General features: G+C 39.8%; 2 protein-coding genes across 2 annotated transcripts; one reads left to right on the top strand and one right to left on the bottom strand.

The window, feature by feature from the left end:
• Positions 1–2,990: 2,990 nt before the first annotated feature.
• Positions 2,991–8,424, bottom strand: plpp6 (phospholipid phosphatase 6). Its single transcript, XM_037674842.1, has 2 exons — positions 7,869–8,424; positions 2,991–3,376 (listed from the first exon to the last, which is right to left on the bottom strand). The coding sequence occupies exons 1-2, from the start codon at positions 8,341–8,343 to the stop codon at positions 3,009–3,011; spliced, it is 843 nt and encodes a 280-aa protein (XP_037530770.1). The 5' UTR covers positions 8,344–8,424; the 3' UTR covers positions 2,991–3,008.
• A 744-nt stretch (positions 8,425–9,168) lies between these two features.
• prdx6 (peroxiredoxin 6) lies at positions 9,169–14,628 on the top strand. Its single transcript, XM_037674841.1, has 5 exons — positions 9,169–9,376; positions 11,059–11,215; positions 12,339–12,482; positions 12,717–12,863; positions 14,349–14,628. Exons 1-5 carry the CDS (start codon positions 9,285–9,287, stop codon positions 14,472–14,474), a joined length of 666 nt encoding a protein of 221 aa, XP_037530769.1. The 5' UTR covers positions 9,169–9,284; the 3' UTR covers positions 14,475–14,628.
• Positions 14,629–15,186: the final 558 nt, after the last annotated feature.

Below are 15,186 nucleotides of genomic sequence, written 5' to 3'. Positions count from 1 at the left end.
GATGACTGCTGAGTCTTTAAGATAAGTTTCCTGATGGAAATATTCCTCATCCTGGCAGTAAACTCTGGAAATGTAATGTACAGAATCTATTCAGCAGACAATCTTCTTCAGACTGAAGAAGTCTTTTGGATAAAAGATGCAACGCTTCAACAAAGAATCCATCCAGAGGATCCAACTTATCCTTGTTAGATTTGGTCACTAAAATTACTGTCCAGCAAATCTGAGGAGCTACCACTTTAATATATGGTAGTGGAAAGATTATCAGTCTGCTATTACAAAAACAGGGCACAGTATGACACAGGTCAATCAAACAGTGCTGATAAAACAGTTTGTTAAAAGACTGGTTTATTCCAGATCATCAGATCAGCTCACTAAATCCACACGACAGCCTCACAGTGAGTGCAAGAAAATAAATCACAGCAAGTGGAACAGAACATTCACCTCGTAGAGAAAATAAACTGACAAAACATCCCTTTAGTTAAAGAAAATGGAAATAGTATAAATGCTGGTAGAATTTAAAACATATTTATATTTAGATGCACATGACAGTAAAAATATTTGCTTTCTTCTGATTAACAATTAAAAAAACAATGGGATAAGAACCTTTTTACATGTTGATATGAAGACAAATATACGTCTAATACCTCTTTGCTCCACTATCAACCAACATGGAAGAAACAAGGGTGTTTGTGCTGAACCTTTTTCTTCATGTGACACTTATTAGTGACTAAGGAATGTTCCATGACGCCACAAGATTTTTCCTTGGTTCAAAGTGCAAAAAAAAAAAAAAGCAGATTTTATTGAAAGTTGTGACTAAAATGACAGCATTTGAAGAATATAAATAGCAGTCAGTCATGAGGACACAAAATGTTAACCACAACTTCTGCACTCACGCATGGGTCGTCAGCCTTCAAGACTAAAAACCCTTCACTGAAAATTTGTGTCAAATCATTAGTTTATTTGATAACAAGTAGATCGTTTTATCAAAGTATTGCAACTTTCTACACAATGATGAAACATTTAATTTGGCCTGTTTGCAGTTACAAAACTACACACCACCTTCTGATCCATAAACCTTCTGGCTCATTGCACAACAGATCGAACACAAAACACCCACATGCAAAAACAACAAAAAAATATATATTTACCGGTACAGTAAAACACAGTTCTATGGTTTTTAAGGCTAAATGAATGTAAACAAGGTTCAACTAAATCACCAGCAAAGATTTTAATTAACAATCCACAACTGCAGCTTTAATCTCTTTCTATCAGAGCTATTGACCAACGTGACATCAAGTGACAGCTCAGTCCTGACAGCAGGTTCCAGACTGGCTCCTGTAGTGCTGGAAAGTTTACTTGTGATAAATTCAAGCTACAAGGTGAAACAGCTGTTGTTTTACTCCATATGTTTAGCTTTAAGATGTTTTTTTACGCCAAACAACAAAAGTGTCAAAATTTCCCCATGCAACATAAATGTATACGCTTTAATACATTTAAAAATCGCATTGTGACTCCAGTTTATTTTATTTTTAAATTTATGCAGCTAATACTAATCAGCAGTGGTGACTGATGTAACGTTCCATTATACGCTGATACAGAGAACAAGATGGAGTTGCAGACCGTTCCCTTTTCATTTCACATTCCAGTTCTGACTTATGGCGTCAATTTCTCAATGTCACGAACATCAACCGAAAGATAAATGCCAACCCAGCACTGAACAGAAAGGGTCAAACCATCTGAACACATAATCCCTTTCTGTCTGAAGATTACCCAGAAGGCTCTGCGGCTCAGTCTCTTACATTCAAGCACATCTAATTTCAATAACTCACACGTATTTAACAGTAACCCACAGAACTGACTATTTCTGTAAAACTTCATCATGTAATAAAACCAAAATTCAACTGTAATATAGAAAATTATCAATGGGATAGTCTATCGGTTTGCAGAGCTACAACAATTTTGGTGTACTTTTTAAAATTCACAAGCGGCAACTGAATGCATCTCAAATTTTCACATGGTCAAATAAAATAGTAATTTTAACAATTTGTTCTTGCCAACAGTTTTCAGTCAGGTCATCAGGACAGTTTCTTTAAGAAACAATTTCTTAAAAAAAAAAACTGTCCAGATGACCTGACTGAAAATTGTTGGATTGTATACCTGGATTATTGAGCATGGACTTTTTTGGTTTAATTTGTTCTTGATTTTATCATCACTATTCTGAGGATGAACAAACACAATATCTGCAGGGTGTGCAAAACAACTACAAGCGTAATTTTCAGCTGTTGCACATGAGTGAGCATGAACCAGTCACATGAGTGCTGCTGCATGAAGCAGCGTCTGCATCAGAAGGAAGTGAACCAGTTTGATCCTTTTCCCACATGAACCGAGTCCACAGTGCAGGGCATTGGACATGAACTCAGCTAAAGCACTTTAAAGACAGTCCCCAAACATTTTCGCTCCTGACCCTCAAAACAACCGCAACAACTTGCAACCTAAAATATCCTACACATTGTAAAAAGAAATTAAATACAAATAAGGAAATAAAAATGGCTATACGGCCACAACAAATAGCTTAAACTCATACTATTTTGTTTTTTAAATTTTTGACCGTTTTTATATTTCCTAACAAATATAATAGTTTTTAAATTGTATGTATTTTCTGGAGATCTCAGGACCTTAAATAATAGTAGTCACGTTGACGTCACTAATTCTTGCTCTTTAATGTAGAACAGCAAGTCAACGTTTTTTATAAAGCACATTTAAAACAGCAGCTGCTTCCAAAGTGCTTCCAGCAAACGACCGACACAGTGATAATTAAACTTTAGCACACTGACACATCAATATAGTGATAGATTTTTAAAATGTTTAAATAGTTTTGGACGCCTTCACAATGCGCGTGTGTACTTTTTTAAAAAACATTCTATATTATGCAGAACACGTATAATCACTTCTTACACAAACCTTAAAAGTGTTCTTTTGATTTTTCTGCATTTGTGAAAAAATAAACATTAAGCCCATTGTCCCAGCTGTCCTTGCAGAGTTTGAGGAGAGAGCCATAGCATCTCCACCAGGTTGTTCTGGCAATACCCCATCCAAAACCCAAAAAGAACATCAGTAACATTGTGCCTTCCCAGCAGCACTCGGCTTAGCCCCACCAGGCCCACCCACAGCACAACGAGGACTCTCAGAGGTGGGGCCAGCACGAGGTGAGCCAACAGGAAGCGCCCGCACATTGCGGCACGGGTGGCATGGCCAGAAGGGAAGGAGTAGCGGTCCACGGAAAATGTGGCGAACATATCCATTTGGTTATGGGCTGGCCGACGGCGACGCACCACGGCCTTCACAAAGCCAACCAAGATCAGGTCCAGCAGGAGACCTAGGAGGAAGATGAAGATGTAATATTAAGACGTTAAAGGACAGTACAGTCGAATCCAATCCAGCTTTATTTATAATGAAACACAAAAAGGACAGAAGTGCTATGTCTGAAACGATAAATAAAACATACTAATAAAAAAATCCATCACTGCTGATGCAAAAAAAATCATAAAAACAAATGAAAGAAAAATAAATTGTCTGTCTAATGTGCAAAGAGAGGTCATTCCATAATTTAGCTGCCTCAGCAAAAGTATTGTTCCCTTGAGGCTGTTATTAGGACATTCAGGAGCAGCTGATCAGCTGACCAGGTGGGTGCAGGTGGAACAGCTCAAAGAGGCAGGGCAAGGTAAGACCATGAAGGGCTTTAAGAGCAAATACATTCATTTAAAAAAGAATCCTAAAATGTAAGGGGTGAGTGTGGGACATGTAAAAACAATCACAAGACATGCAGCAGCATTTTGTACCCTGGGGAGGTGAGCACCACCACAGCCTTTACTCCAGTATCAGGAACATTACAGAAATGCTGCTGAGTGGTTGCAAAAACGTGACATATTGTCTCAAAATACTCATTTAAAATAGACTAACAATCCTAATTGCTATATGTTTTGTAAAAACAGCCACATTGCATATGGCATCGAGTTGGTCAGAAATGGTGTCCTCTGATTAAACAAACGAAGAGGAAAAAAGAAATGTCAGCATTGTTAGTTATTAATGCCACATGTACAAGCAACATCCCAATTGTTTAAAAAATGTCCTAAACTGAGGAAAAAGGCAATTCCTTTGAACAAATTGAGATTTAAAAATGAGGACAGCACGGTGGCTCAGTTGGTAGAGCTGCTGCCTCTCAGCGAGGTCGCCGGATTGAATCCCAGCCAGACACCTTTTTGGATGGAATTTGCATGTTCTCTCCGTGCATGCGTGGGTTTTCTCCAGATACTCCGGTTTCCTCCCACAGACCAAAAACATGCATGTTAGACTGATCGGTAACTCTAAATTGTCCCTAGGTGTGAGAGTGAATGGTTGTTTGTCTCGTTTGTCTCTATCTGTCCCTGTGACGAACTGGAGACCTGTCCAGGGTGTCCCACACCTCTCACACAGTGATTGTTGGACATGTGCACCAGTGACCCCGCAACCCGAGGAGGAAAGATGATGGAGAAAATGTTTAAAATGGTTTACTTTGACACCATCTGGTGGTTTTGTTAAAAAGATAAAATAAGTGAAACTCAACAACTTTCCCAAGTGACATACTCCACTTGAAAAATAAATAAATAAATGAAGCAATAACAGATGTTGAAGTACTTTTTCCAGCCACAGTGATGAAAAAATATGTTTTCTGTGAGGTGGAAATAGTGTTAGCAACATCGATTGAAAGAAGCTATGCAGGATGTTGGTGTGCATAATTTATTAATTAGGGCTTAAATCCTCCGGAGTGGTAAAATAAGGCTATAATTAGATGGATTAAACCAGTGACTGCAGGGGAATCACTGAAGTGAAGTCAGCAAAACTGAAAGTAAATGTTAAGTGTTATTTATTAGTGATACAGTAAGTGTTCTTTAATCAGACAACAGCAGTCAAAACATATGATTTTAATTTGTTTGCTCTTTTATGAAATTGTTTTACTTTAAAATTAACTTGTTCCAACATTGATTTTTCAAAACATTCAGGGACAAAAAGCAGAACCTGTCCTAATATATCGGTTTATTACTTATATTTTATTTAATACAAAACATCTTTCTCAGTCACAGCGAATCTAAATGGAAACTGCACCAGCATGCTGGACAGAAGTATTTTTACTTCTGAAATTCTTCAAAAACAGAATTACAAGATATATACAGTACAATGCATCCAGAAAGTATTCACAGCGCTTCAATTTCTTCACATTTTGTTGTTACAGCCTTATTCCAAATTATATTAATCTCTTTCTTAAAAATTCTACACACATTATGACATTGTAAAAAATGCTTTGGTTTTTGGCAAATTTATTAAAAATAAAGAACTAAGAATTCACATTTACATTCACAGACTTTGCCATGAAGCTCAACATTGAGCTCAGATGTTTCCACTGATCATCCTTGAGATGCTTCTACAACCTGAATGGAGTCCACCTGTACTAAATTCAGTTGACTGGACTTGGTTTGAAAGACACACACCTGTCTATATACGGTCCCACAGCTGACCGTGCATGTCAGAGCACAAACACCAATCATGAAGTCAAAGGAAATGTCTGTTGAATCTGAGACAGGATTGTGTTGAGGCACAAATCTGGGGAAGAAAACATAATTTTTTTTGCTGCTTTGAATGTCCCAGTGAGCTCAGTGGCCTCCATCATTCATAAATGGAAGAAGTTTGGAACTACCAGGACTCTTCCTAGAGCTGGTCGGCCGTCTAAACTGAGCGATCAGAGAAGAAGGGCCTTAAAGAACCTGTTGGTCCCTCTGTCAGAGCTCCAGCATTCCTCTGTGGAGAGGGAAGAACCTTCCAGAAGGACAACCATCTCTGCAGCAATCCACCAATCAGGCTGTGTGGTAGAGTGTCCAGATGAAAACCACTCCTTAATAAAAAGGCACATGGCAGCACATCTGGAGTTTGACAAAGGACACTCAGACCATGAGAAACAAAATTCTCTGGTCTGATGAGACAAAAACTGAACTCTTCGGTGTGAATGTCAGGCTTCATGTTTGGAGGAAAACAGCTCATCACCAGGCCAATACATCCCTACAGTAAGCATGGTGGTGGCAGCATCATGCTACGAGATTGTGTTTCAACAGCAGGAACTGGCAGACTAGTCAGGATAGAAAGAAAGATGAATGTAGCAATGTACAGAGACATCCTGGATGAAACCCCAGAGCACTCTTGACCTCAGACTGGGGCAAGAGTTTCTCAGCAGAACAACAACCCAAAGCACATGGCCAAGATCTCAAAGGAGTGGCTTCAGGACCACTCTGTGAATGTCCTGGAGGGGCCAAGCCAGAGTCCACACTTGAATCTGATTGAAGATCTCTGGAGATATCTGAAAATGGCTGCACAGACATCTCCCGTCCAACCTGATGGAGCTTGAGAAGTTCTGCAAAGAAGAACGAGACGAACTGCCTAAAGACAGGTGTGCTCAGCTTGAAGCATCTTATTCAAAAAGACTTGAGGCTGTAATTGCTGCCAAAGGTGGATCAACAAAGTATTAAACAAAGACTGTGAATACTTGCATAAATGTTCTTTCTTATTTTTAAAAAATTTGTAATAAATTTGCAAAAATCTATAATCCTTTTTTCCCCACATTATCACAAAATGTGGAGAAAGTGAAGCGTTGCAAATACTTTCTGGATGCACTGTACTTCATGCTATGGCTTTTGGCAGTTATAAAAACACAGAGGAAAGAAATCCCAATTCAAAGCCTTAATATGTTTTAAATTTCACACATTTTAAAAGTGTACATTTAGGAAGCACAGATCCCTAGTGTTAAACTTTGCACAATTCTGGTCCTTCAACTGCAGAACATTAATATGTTATACATGTATAGGAAAGAGGCAACGTGTGCACCTCAAAACAAGATAAAAGGATCCAAAAAAGTTCAATCTGGTCCTCTGGACATTCAAAAAAACAAAAACAAAACAAAGCAAAAAAAAACTAGAAACGTTTCGTCTCTCATCCAAGAGACTTCCTCAGTCTGAGGTGCTGTTTTCAGCTCAGTCTCTTAAATAGCACCTTCTTAGAGTGGATCAACCAGTTTGCTGCTGACAACCAAAACCAGCTGATCACATGCTCAAGAAGGACCATCAGCCTAACAATGGGTCATTAGCACACTGATGTCTGTTTACTACTCACAGAGGGCTGAGTGATACTAGCAATCACAGCATTGTAAGAGGGGGACAGTTGAACCCGGAGGCCTCCACCCCTGTTTAATGATGGACGATTTATTTTCACAAAGATGGCCTCCTTTACTCCTCTCTCAAACCATCGTTCCTCTCTGTCCAGGATGTGCTAATGACCCATTGTTAGGCTGATGGTCCTTCTTGAGCATGTGATCAGCTGGTTTTGGTTGTCAGCAGCAAACTGGTTGATCCACTCTAAGAAGGTGCTATTTAAGAGACTGAGCTGAAAACAGCACCTCAGACTGAGGAAGTCTCTTGGATGAGAGACGAAACGTTTCTAGTTTTTTTTTGCTTTGTTTTGTTTTTGTTTTTTTGAATGTCCAGAGGACCAGATTGAACTTTTTTGGATTTTTCTACCTGGATTATTGAGCATGCATCAGGATAAGATAAAAGGATGAGAAACTGCAATCAATGAGGGAACAAAATCAGAATCATGAGATCATAAGTGACGAAACACACACACAGATAGGTATCCTTAAATAAGTGGCCTAAAATGTAATGAAAAGTGAACTTAAGTATGATAATAGGATGGTAAAACAGGGTTGTGAGTAGAAAGTTGGGAAACAAAGGTCTGGATTCTCAATGGGTTAGTTTTGAATGAGTAAAATAAATGCAGAGCAGTTTTACCCAGGAGAAGGTTGAGCATGACTTCTTGTCCTGCAGCACTGTCACTCTTGTACAGACAGTACGCGGCACCAACCAGCCACGGGATACCATGACCCGATACCTCCAGGAGTTTCATTAAGGGGCGCACACTGCCCCACGAAGAGTCCTCACAGGCACATACTCCGAGCCGCTTGGACAACCACAGGTCGATGGCAAGCAAGGAGCTGAGCGAAACGCGAACAAGGGAGGGGTTGAGCCGCATACTGTTCTCCTCAGGTGGCCCCTGACCGCTCGCTGAGCCCGTGGAGGAGTTGGAGCCCCGGCGCCGAGATGGGCTCTCTGAGACCCGGAGGCGGGCGCTGGTCGGGTCGGAACCTTGTCGCTGGAGGTGGTGTGGCGGTGAAGACAGGTTCAGCGGTTTCATCGACGACTTGGAGCCGCCGAGCACCGGGCTCCCGCCGCTGCGGCCGGCGTTTTTAGCTTTAGGAGAAGGCATTTTGTTTGCTAATCTATCGACGTCAACAGTCAAGCGGTAAATTATATACGTCTACTATAAAACAAATTTACTGCACTGCTGAGAGGGCTGTCACTCATTTAATATGTTGTACATTCGACAATTCTTATCACGTCCTAGTACCGCAGTTCGAACCGCCATATTTGTTGTTCTCGCAAAGCACCTTGGGAAATTAAACAAACTTACAGCGTTGCGGTGTTTCTGCTCGTTACGAGTTCACCGGGGTGTGATCTGGCTAGATGTGATGACGAACGGACTACGTCGCGAGCCGGTACTTACGCCGGTGTTTAAAGGGTATACACGTACAAATACACTGAGGCGAAAATAAAAATAAAAAACAAAGAAAATCACGATATATTATATATAAATATAATAAACACACTAAAGACAGTTAATATTATAGACACGGCGATGCACTTAGTTTACTTTGATGAGTTTATATTTCTTAAAAAAAAATTACATTAAACACTAGAAATCCCATCATAAAAAGCTCTGAAGTGCTTTTCATTACCACTCCTATTCATTAACGTAATTATAGAGCGCAATATAGAGTTTCATTCAGAGAGATAAGTATAAGTAATTCAAATAAAATTTACTTGTGCAAAATTTACTCGTGTTTTTATTTGTGTATTTTTACTTTTGCGTCTGGTTGTATGAATAAATACTGTCGTTATTATTTATTTATTTATTTATTTATTTATTTATTTATTTAAAAATAAATAGATAATTATGAATTAGTACAGACAAAGCTTACGTTTCTTACGCCTCTTCTGTGATTGGTTGGTGTCAGCCCGTTAACTCCGCCCACATCCGGATCTGCGCATGTGTTGCTGATCGGTCATCAGGGCGCACCGTGCGAGTAATAAAGACGATAAACATCATTTTTGTCTTCTGGTTCGTGAGTTTTAAGTTTAGGGTCGACCATGCCTGGACTTCTGCTGGGAGACGAGTTGCCAAACTTCGAGGCCGACACAACGATTGGAAGAATCAAGTTCCACGATTTTCTGGGAGGCTCGTAAGTGCGCATGCTTTGGACTTCTCCTTTAGGCTAAATAGTATTTATTTATTTACTTTTAAAATACTTTGAAGCATCATGAGGGTAAACCATGACGAGCGCACTATAATTTGTAAATATTATTTTTATCATTATGATATTCTGGCTTGTCTGTCTTTAGACCACCCAGACTGTGGCAGCAACATATACAAACATGACGCTGTAAAATGTTGCAATTCGCCTGCAGTTGTTTTTCTTCTTAGTCTAAATTTTTCAATCCCTTTTTCAAAATGTAACCCATGTACTGTACAGAGGAAACACTAGCTCCAAATTTCTAGATGCATGAAAAAATAGACATGAATAGAGGAGTCTTTTTATTTAACTGATAGAGCAATGCAGTTTACATTTTCTAGCCTCTGCAATAACTTTTTTCTTTTCCAACTATCATAGTAATGCTAGAACTGGCTTTGTGTTGTACACACAACTGCACTCAACCAACATTTGCTAAAGCAGGTAAAAGTATAGAAAAGTACATAAAAGCACATGTAATTTTATACAAATATGCAATTTTCTATAGCATCATGTATAAGAATAATTGATCAGTTTTCCAGTTTTCCACTTAAAATATCCTTCAAGATGATGAACACTGTTGGAAACATTTTTTTAATCTTTCAGAATAACTTCAGCTCTGTTTAATATAATAAAAAATTAGAGCTACAAAGCAGGAGAAACATTCTTGGTGGTGGTCAGTCTCCAGCATGTCCATTCAAATTTTCTACATTTGTTTCCCTCCATCTTCATGTCTTGATTTAAATTTAGACACCTTCATAGGTTGAACATCAGTGCACCTAGTTTTATTGAAATGCATAAAAAAATTGCCCAGTAAAATGTATTTGTTTGTGGACATAGTGGCTGGTGAGAGGCAGTCATCTAAAGTTGTCGCCTTAGTTGTGTTTTTGGACTTCCGGTTTTGTTTCTCCTCAGATTGTTTCTGCAGGAAGTGAAGCCTAATCCCTAAGAACCCATATTCAAACCTGCATGCCACTTTTTAACCATCACAAGGCAGATTTTAGGATACCTCTGACCTTTTTATAGGCTACTGATCACGTGATCATCATGCTGCCTGAAGGGAGGGCTACTTTCTAGTTTCTTTGTCATGTGATTGTCACATGAAGAATTAAAAAGACAAAAAAAAATTAGTTTCTTAGTAAGAATGGTCGCTATTTTTGCGCGTGAGCTCGCACCCTTATCTGCACATCCAGGGAGCATCACAGTTGGCTTTGGTTTTAAATGGTAAATGGACTGTACTATATATATTTCCTTTCTATCTTATCAAGATACTTAAAGCTCTTTACAACACAACCTGTGCCCTCATTTACCCATTCATACAGCACTCTACTATATTTATACAAAGACTAATCAGAGCTTGATCACATTCATACACTGATGGGACACACATCAGAGGCAATGAGGGGTTCAGTGTCTTGCCCAGAGACACTTCACCATGGGACTGCTGGTGGAATTGAACCACCAGCTCTCCCATTGGAGGCTGACTGCTCTAACCACTCGTCCACAGCTGCCCCAGCTGTTTTAAATTTGACAGAGTTGCTAACGTCTTTCTTCATTATATCTGAACAACCATTGCGCAAACTAGGTTTTGTAATTTCCAACCTGAAAATGTGTTTATTCCTTTAACTCTGCAGATGGGGTATCCTGTTCTCCCACCCCAGGGACTTCACTCCTGTCTGCACCACTGAGCTTGCACGTGCTGCCAAGCTTGCTGACGAGTTCAAAAAACGAGACGTGAAGATGATCGCCTTGTCGGTCGACAGCGTCGAGGATCACTGCAGCTGGAGCAAGGTTCGAGAAACAAACTGTGCACGGTAACTTTTAACAGGTTAATGTATCTGTGGGCGGACTGGTGATTAACAGCTGGTTATCACACTGATGATTTTTATTGGTTAATATCATAATCATGTTTCAGGGCAGTATGGTTACATTTTTTTTAAACTACATTTTATGTGATATTTGCGTATTTGTGTGTATGAGTGACTTCACGAGCACCCCAGCATGGCCGCACTGATGGGAGCTCCGCTTTGACTTTTTTTTTTTTTTTTTGTTCCTGATTGTTGTTTTTGTTAACTTATTTTTTTTGCGCCTACACTTCACACTCACGCTACGGGTGTAGCAACACTCTTGTGGAGTTTTGTGTGTTGCTGCCTTGCCATCATGTCATCATAGTTAGTTCCCGGCCCCCCTCCAGCCTCAGGCTCTGGCCTGTCATGGCTGCTGTCTTCATGATCCTCCATCTGCCTGCACGGACTGAACTCTACGGACCTGTTCGGTTCCGCCGGGAAAAAATCTTGAATGTTCTGTCTGCTGGACCCAGTTCTGGACTGCGTTCTGTGAGGACAGCTGCTGCGGTTCTTATTATCATCAAGCTGCTGACCGGACCTGCTATCAAGACCACGCCGCTAACAGAACCATGATGTTGAAAGAACCTCTCTGTTAACCAAACCACACTGTAGATTTATTTCTTTTACAACTTTGGTGCCTTGTTTAGTATTTTAATAGTATTTTTTTTAACCTGTATTTTAGTAGTATTTTATTTTAACCTGTATTTTAGTAGTATTTTTTTTAACATGTTTTAAGTCTTTGCTGCATGCTTTGGTATTTCTTTCTATTTTTTATTTTTTTGTCGAGACGGTTCTTCTCGTCCTGAGCATTTCATTGTATTGTTGACCTTGTGTTGATTTTGCATATGACAAATAAACCTGACTACGCACTTGCTTGTTCTGGATTGAAAGTCTTAATTTTACCTAAAGGTAATCTTCAGTTTTATTTTCTCTGAAAATTTATATATATTTTTAGGAGGAAAATACAAGGTTTTGGAATTCTGCAGCAGTAGACAAGGACTTAATTGAACAATGTGACCTGTGACACCTACAGATGTTTTAAAGAGACGCGTGTCGTTTCTGCACAGGACGTGATGGCACTGAACGGCGAGGCGGATAAGACTCTACCTTACCCGATCATTGCTGATGACAAGAGGGAGCTGGCCGTCCTGCTTGGCATGCTGGACCCTGACGAGAAAGACAAAGATGGACTACCTCTCACCGCTCGCTGTGTAAAAAACAAAACAAAAAATGATTTCTGTTCAAATGATGCATTCAGTGTCCCTCAAAGTAAAAAGTAAAACTCTACTCATGTTCTGCCTTTTTGTGTACAAGTATGTATCATATGCAAAACTTGTGTAGATGCAAAATTGATTTGACAGGCAGGTGAAATCTTAAGCATTGTTTTATTTCTCCTCATTTAGACAAATTTTATTCATTTTATTTCTCAACTTTATGCACTTCAGGTCTTTGTAGTTGGCCCAGACAAGAAGCTGAAGCTGTCCATCCTCTACCCCGCCACCACAGGAAGGAACTTTGATGAGATCCTTAGAGTAATCGACTCTCTGCAGCTGACTGCGCAGAAGAAGGTGGCCACGCCCGTGGACTGGAAGGTACAAAAACCAGGAACTGTTTTTATTTAAATACAAGTAGGAGTGGCTCTGACCTTTCAACAGCACATGTACAAGGTTGAAAATTAAACGTTGTGTGTTGAGTTTGGATAGAAGATGAGCAGAAGGACAAAATCAAACTCACTTCTTCCCTCTGCAGTTGCAGGGAATAATAAATCTGTTCAAATGGGTGTTTAGCATCAGACTAAGATTATATTTCTTGCGACATTGCTGCAGTGATCATTAAAAGCCCCAGAATGTTTTTACATCTGACGTATGAGCAGAAAGATTGCATTCCTATATGAAGATTTTAATTAAACCTCTCAGGACAACACCTTCAACTCTGTTCCATCAATTTATCATCCTGTTCTCAAGAATGGAGCTACCTTTTTCATTTCTTTTTCTTCTTCTTTCGGCTGCTCCCTCGAGTCGCCACAGTGAACTAGCTCGTACGAGGACTTGGCAATTGTTTTTATGCCCTTCCTGACTCAACCACAGCCCTCTGTGTGGAGCAGAGAGCTGCCATCTAGGGCACCTGGGGAAGCAGATGGTGGGGGTTAAGGGCTTTGCTCAGGGGCCCATAGTGGGGCAAATGAGGGTGGAGGCAGGTGTATGTGTTTTTACCTTTCCCACCCACATTTTGATGTTGTCGGTACTGGGAGTTAAACCGACGACCTGATCAGACTTGCCTTCTCTAACCTTTGAGCCACCCCTCGCCCCCTCCCCCCCCCCCCACCCCATTTTTTGGGATCATTGCATACGAAGAGGTTTTTTTAGGACAATAGCCGATTTGACAAACAAGCCAGTTGGGAATTTATTGCATGCAAATTATTCCAAAAAATTATTTACCGGCAGTAAATTCACATGACTGGCTGGTTTGATAAACCAGTTTTTGTCCTAAAACTTTTTTGGACATTAATGGGGTAGGAAAAATGTACTTCTCAACCACAACACAAAGATGAGCTCAATGTTGCCACGATAATGGAATTGAAAATACATTTTTGTTGGTGCGCATAGATCTAGATGTGTATATACTTAAACCTATGAATATAACAACTCTAACCTACCGGTAAATATGAACTGTATAGTTGATGCATACATTGACATTCCTGGTTCCACTTTATTGCTCTAACAACTCTGAGGCAAATGAACAATCAGCCAAGTTGAGGTGGTTGCTACAGTTGTTGGCAAATTTGTTATAAAATTTTACTAGATTCATGTGATGGTTCAACCTGCAAATGGTTAACTTCTGGTGTTCTCCTCGATCTCCCTTTTATTGGCTTGTTTTAACTTCATTTAGAGTTGAGAACCGAGGCTGTGGGGACAGCTTTATCTCTTGGGAGTTAACATTTTCCAAACGACACGTCAGAGTTCAAAACATCTCATGATCGTATTTGAGTCATAAAATCCTGCTGCTGTTTATATTGTCAAAGGGGGGAAATGCTGCTTCCAGTCACATTTTTTTTCACTTTTCTCTCCTTCTCTTAGCCTGGTGATAAAGTCATGGTCATTCCCTCCCTCTCCTCTTCTGAAGCTGCCACTCTCTTCCCCAACGGGGTGACGACTAAAGAAGTGCCTTCTGGGAAACAATACCTGCGCTACACTCACATCTGAAAACGAAGCGTGTCATGCTTGTCATTTTACTTTCACTTGGAATTCTTTAAACTCTCTCTTTTAACCAGCAAAAGATTCACTTTCTTCCATTTATTAAGATTTAATCACTGTATGATGCAGTTTTCACCTGAAATAAACAATTCTCACGTCCTCATCTTGAACTTTTTTTATATATTAAAAAAAAAAAAAAAATCCTTTTCATAACAGGTTCCCCTCAAATATCACTAGAGGTCCTCCTAGAGCTTTAGAAAAGAAATTTGAAATTTAGCATTTACTGCAGTACTGCCTTCCGTCAGTGGATGGCGCCACATGCGCACGCAGCATTGTCGTCATTGGACTAGCTGTTCTGAAAAGGACCATATCCAAGTGCATGTTCAGATCTCTTGGTGAATGTTCACTCATCTAGGACGTGGTAGTCGGTTCCTAGATGATGAGCAAATACAGTTCAGAACTCTGGTTCAGTTCTTTGTCTAAATACACCCTGAGAGGATGAAATACTCGTTTTACAGGTCAGTGGAGTTTCCTCAAAGAACAAAGTATTTAAGAAACTACAAAAAAGGTTGAATCATGTCATCTGGACTTCGTTTTTTTGTTAAAAAGAAACGTTTCGCCCCTCATCCAAGAGGCTTCGTCAGTCTGAGGCCTAGCCATCTGGTATTACCCAGAAGCCACCCTGACTCTTGTGTTTCAAGCCTGCCTCAGATACCCCTGA

This window comes from Nematolebias whitei, chromosome 3, assembly GCF_014905685.2.
Source record: "Nematolebias whitei isolate Nwh7 chromosome 3, NemWhi1, whole genome shotgun sequence".
Classification (NCBI taxonomy): Eukaryota; Metazoa; Chordata; class Actinopteri; order Cyprinodontiformes; family Rivulidae; genus Nematolebias; species Nematolebias whitei.
Note: the sequence above shows the minus strand (reverse complement) of the source record. Positions and strands in the feature narration are given on the sequence as shown.